Source organism: Pholcus phalangioides, unplaced genomic scaffold (assembly GCF_987345545.1).
Source record: "Pholcus phalangioides strain wild (caught in Gottingen) unplaced genomic scaffold, Ppha-v1.0 ptg000013l_1, whole genome shotgun sequence".
Taxonomy (NCBI): domain Eukaryota; kingdom Metazoa; phylum Arthropoda; class Arachnida; order Araneae; family Pholcidae; genus Pholcus; species Pholcus phalangioides.
The window spans coordinates 17,938,489-17,944,075 of record NW_028301606.1 but is presented as its reverse complement, the minus strand read 5'-3'; the positions used below and the strand labels follow the sequence as shown (position 1 = coordinate 17,944,075).

General features: G+C 38.9%; 1 protein-coding gene across 1 annotated transcript; it reads left to right on the top strand.

Annotated features, from left to right (window-relative positions):
- Positions 1–239: 239 nt before the first annotated feature.
- On the top strand, positions 240–1,094 carry LOC149078689 (uncharacterized). Its single transcript, XM_089241266.1, has one exon. It carries the CDS (start codon positions 240–242, stop codon positions 1,092–1,094), a length of 855 nt encoding a protein of 284 aa, XP_089097392.1.
- The last annotated feature ends 4,493 nt before the right edge of the window (positions 1,095–5,587 follow it).

Sequence of the window (5,587 nt, the reverse complement as noted above, 5' to 3'; positions counted from 1 at the left end):
AATCAAAGCAGCGGATTGTACTTGATAGATGCGCCCGGAGGTACAAGCAAAACTTTTCTCCTTTCAATCATTTTGGCAACCATACGATCACGGAATAAAATTGCACTGGCAATTGCATCATCTGAAATTGCGACAACACTTTTTGATGGTGGTCGAACAGCGCATTCAGCACTGAAATTGCCGTTGAATTTGCAAACCACTGAGACGCCACAACATGCAATATCACCAAAAATTCCGGAATGCGCAAAGTTCTCCAAACATGTGAACTTATCATATGGGACGAATGCACAATGGCTCACAAAAAAGCATTGGAAGAGCTTGATCGTATACTGCAAGGTTTGAGGGGAAATGGGCAGTCCTTCGGTGGAGCACTCATTTTATTTTCTGGTGATTTTCGACAAACTCTGCCAGTTATACCGCGTTCAACACCCGCTGATGAACTTAATGCGTGTCTCAAATCATCAGTTCTATGGCGACATGTAAAGAAATTGACTTTGAAAACTAATATGCGTGTTCAACTACAAAATAATGCCGAACGTTTCGCAAAACAATTCCTGGATATTGGGAATGGGAAGATGGTAATCGACAGATCGACACAATGTATCACATTGCCAACAAACTTTTGTAAGATGACATCAACTAAAGACGAATTGATTCAAAAGGTTTTCCTAAATATCGCGCGGAATTACAAAAATCATCAGTGGCTCAGTGCACGTGCTATATTAGCAGCTACGAACAACGGTGTCAATGCTATCAATTTCAGCAGTCAAAACGGAATACCAGGCGAAGCGACAACGTATAAGTCTATCGATACTGTGATGAATCAAGACGAAGTTGTCAATTACCCAACGAAATTCTTGAATTCACTCGATTTGCCAGGTATGCCCCCGCACATTTTAACATTGAAAATTGTCGTGCCTATCATTCTTCTCCGAAACATCAATTCACTACGACTTCGCAACGGCACAAGACTTTCGGTGAAAAAGGTGATGAACAATGTCATCGAAACTACAATTTTGAATGGGAAATTCAAGGGGGAAGATGTATTTTTTGTTGCCACGTATTCCAATGATCCCAACAGATATGTCATTTGAATTCAAACGTTTACAGTTTCCGGTGCGACTCGCTTACAATGACCATCAACAAAGCACAAGGACAATCGCTGCAAGTGTGTAGGCTAGATTTGGAGAATTCGTGCTTCTCACATGGGACAACTGTATGTGGCCAGCTCACGCATCGGAAAACCTTTTGATTTATTCGAGTACGCACCAGACGGAAAAGAATATCGTGTATCCACAAGCAATCTAATAAATAAATAGAATTAAAACGACGCTTTGAAATGTTTTCCATATGAAAATGAATAAGTTTCAATAATGACAATGTAAATTGAATGTTATCGTGACTTCCTTGAATTGAGTTTCCTTGAATTTCCTTTCTTCTGAGATCGCAGCTACGCGCGACGGGTTAGCTTGTATTAAATAAGAAATATCAGTATTTGATTCGTGTCCGGAAAATTCACCGCCAGCAAATCACCGACAACAATTCCCTGCCGGAAAATTCACCGCCATGCAATTCATCGCTAGGAACATTCACCGACTAACAATTCACCGACAACAGTTCTATGCGAGACAGCTAGGGAGTGAGCGACTGAGTGAGCGGTTCGTTACCTATCGTGGTGTATCGAGTATCATGCTGTATTTATGATGGAAGTGCATTGTTTATCGAAATCACAGAGTGGGAAACTGGCACATGAATGACTATTTTGCAGGCATTCTCAGTGCCTGAGGAATATTTTGCTTTATAATTAAAGAAGATGTGACGAGTAGTTAGGTTCATTGGAGGAGTTCGAGGGATTGGGGTTTGACGCCGAAGGTGTCGAAGGGATTTGCCCCCTAGTATTACAATATTGACCTAATGTCATATTTATAGCTTCAGCGTATTCGGCTCGACGTGATTTCAATGTATGACTGCCTCCATTATGACCAGCTTAGGGGGCGAATATGGGAAAACCCTTTCTTAGTGAGTCTTTACGTCGTGAAACAAAACTATTCAAAGAATTCGTATTTATAGCTTCAGCGATTTTGGCTCGGCGATGATGAATCAGTCAGGACATGTTATTTTGTATACAGTATATAGATGTAGATACGCACTTATACTGGATTTTTGAAAGTTCATCACCCATGGGGATCAGGGGTTGTTCAAGTGGTATGGGGGGAATCATCGCTGAGTATCATCGAATCATCGCCGTGAACAGTACTTAAGTGCTATTAGAAAAAATAAAACGTATCCTGTATATTTTTAGAAAAAATTTCAAAATTGGTGTTTTTATCAATTTAAAAAAATTTAGGCTCGTTGCGTGAAATGAAGATTTAATGTATGATTGTTTCATTATTTTTTCATTGATCAGCATGCAAATACGCACGTTTTGCGCCCTATTAGAATTCGATACTCAAAAAATCGATTTTTTTCGTCCTACCCTACTGGCCAGATCAATTGGGTATTCTAATTGGATCCAGAGGCTTTTGACCGATTCATATAAAAAAGGAGCAGTCTACGTGGGTTGGCATCACATAGTGTCTTTGAAGCTGCTTTGTCTTGAAGCCGCTTCAAGTGTGGGAAATTCGGTCGCATGGCGGGAATAAGTAACAATCAAGAACGTTCTAAACGTTGTGGGGAGAACGGTCATAAAGCGATGAACTGTCAGAACGAGAAAAAGTGTGCGAATTGTGAAAATACAAATCAGATCAAGAGTCAAAAGTTGCCAACTGGCCATAGTTGTGTTTCGGTGAGTTCGAGTTTCCACAGAGATTCAAACGATAATGAACGGGAATATAATCCTAATAAATAGTACAGTACTACGAATAACAATCCTAATAAATATCGACGGCCTTCACTGGACTGAAACAGAGTGTTAAAAGTTTAAGACCAATAAGTGTCACTGGTGCAAAGGCGCACAAATCTCGGATTTTTCCCGCACTGAGGCCGAGAAGGTCGTAAACTATTTGCGCAACAAACAGTATAAGAAGAAGCGGATCGTGCAATAAATTGTATATAGCGCCCTGTGTTTAAAAAAAAGTAATTTTTTTTAATTTTTATATTTCTTAAGTTAAAAAAAAAATTAGATTTTTTTAAATTTTTTTCATTTATTTATTTATTTTTTCAATTGATAAAATAAACGTCCCCTCAGGGGAACCCCCGTATGGCGAATGTGATTCGTGGTCGGGGAAAATAACTCATAGTGCCGTGTGTATACGTTCTTTGTTATGTATGTGCTCTTTGTAGAGTTGGGTGAGTGCAAAATTTCAAGTGTGGCTACAAATTGTAAGAATTTCAGGGTTGTGAGGTGGTGTAAAAATTGAATGAAGTCCCCAAGCGAGAGAGAGCGACAACAAGAAGTAAACGAGAGCCATAGGTGAGGGAGATATGGAACTCTTTTGTAAAATCTCGTGAGACGAGAATGAGACGGGTACCTTCAAAATCGCAAAGTAGCACGAAGCAAATTGCAAGAAATTTACCTAGGCGAAATAGGTTTTTGATTTTGTTGCAGAATTTCGCGAGTCGCGGATCAGAAAACATCGTATTTTCTGTGACTTTTATATAAGTCGGAAGTCTATGTCGCAGAACACATCCATACTCATATACGAAACCACAGAACACTTGCAAAACAAATCGGGTGATTTGTTGCGTGACTTTGTGCTATATTGTGTTGAGGTTATGAACTAAAATCTAAAGTCTATCACATATACTTGTCTAATGACACTGTTTTAAGGACGTTGTATAGAATGAAATTTCAAAAAATTCACACGAACATTAACAGATTTGAGTGTAACTTATGAGCATACAATCCTTTAACGTAACTGAACTTTTCCTCGGGTAAGGTTGATAACAAAAGATTTCTGAACATTGTTTAGCGGTGGTCAAAAAATCGAATAGAATGCTCGGTTTTATTCTTAAAAATGCCTTTTCACGTTCTTTTAACGTCATTCTTTTCAGAGGCTTTATTGGTCCTGGATGCCTTGTGGTTTTGGTGACCACATCTACAGACTGATATAGACTTGTTTGTGGGTGTAGAGAGGAGCTACGCATGTTACACAAGCCTTGAACTATGAAGAAAGACTTGATTTCTTGAATATGTTTACAATGAAGGAACGCAGTGTCGGGGGGATATGATCGAAGTGTTTAAAATTTTCAACGGGACGGATAGGATCGACACGCGATGCGAGGATCCGGGTTCGAACCCCACAGTAGTGGTCGGCTGAAGTTGGTTTTCTGTGGTTCCCAACTTCAAGGCGCAAATGCGAGCCGATCTCCCCGTTAAAAAGTCTCGCCACAGAGAGCAACAGTCCTACAACGATAAATCATTCAATCATAACACTTCACTCATAGTTAGAAAAACTGATGGCAGATGGCAGCACTACACATAACAAGCATTACAGAGAAACAAAAAACTTCACGTCAGGTTTCACTACACGTACACGCACATTCCCGCATGTACCGATTCGTTGGGGGTTCCGCGGGGGGGGAGTGTGGGCGGTGTACATGTGTGGTGTAGCAGTAGTAGGTAGGGCCTCCAAAAAAAAATGGCTCGGGGATCCATGATGTTCTTGAGTCAGCCACCTCTTTGGCCAATTTTCCTGTTGTGGCGTGGTATTTGTATTTGTATTTGTATTAGTACACCTTCAATCGACTGTTTCGACGAGGGGAAACCATTATCAATTGATAAGGGACAATTCGAGGTTGTGGTGTTGCAGAGTGTTTTCTCTAATATGGTTGTGGATTAACAGAATAGCTTACCCCCGTCGGTCGTGATTCTAACACAATTGACACGTTTAAAAAGAAAAACGATGCACATATCGGTATAAATTAAGAAGCTGTCCATATTTGGATAAGACAACCATAGTTTTTTTCTTTTATGTGCAGCAGATTGTATTTTATCATAATTAATGACTTTTTATTGCTCTTATTGGGTTGCTGTATTGATTATGTAGTTTAAATACATTTTGTATCCATAATTTTTATGAGCATCTTTTTTTCAACCACCTCGTTGAGCATTTTGACTGTTGTGGCCATTTGCATTTGTACTTAAAATAGTTAGTTAAGCAACAAAACTATTTAATAAATCATATGAAACATTACAAGTATGAGATGCCCTGAGCCGAAAAGTATCAGAACATTGACGTCACGCACCAGTTCTGATCCACGCCCACTGAGCCCAGGCAGTAAGTACGACTTCAGAGGATGAGGAAGCCCTCATTCCCACGTTCATCAACAGATTTATGTTTAAATTAATTGCATACCATACAATCCTTTCAATTTTGGTACCACTATTATACTATCTAAATGTGTACTGCAAAAATAACAAAACTTTCATGTTTGGTTTGAAAATGAAATTTTCATTTACAGAATATTTTAGAATCATGTTTCGAATGTTACTTTAATTTTGCTTAAAATTAACCATAAATTCACTTTTTCACACAAAATGACATTGTCCGAAATAGGTTATTGTTTTCGCCATTTCTATACATATAAACACATTTTACAACCCCAAAAATATTATTTAATTTCACTCCAGTAACATTTTATGGAA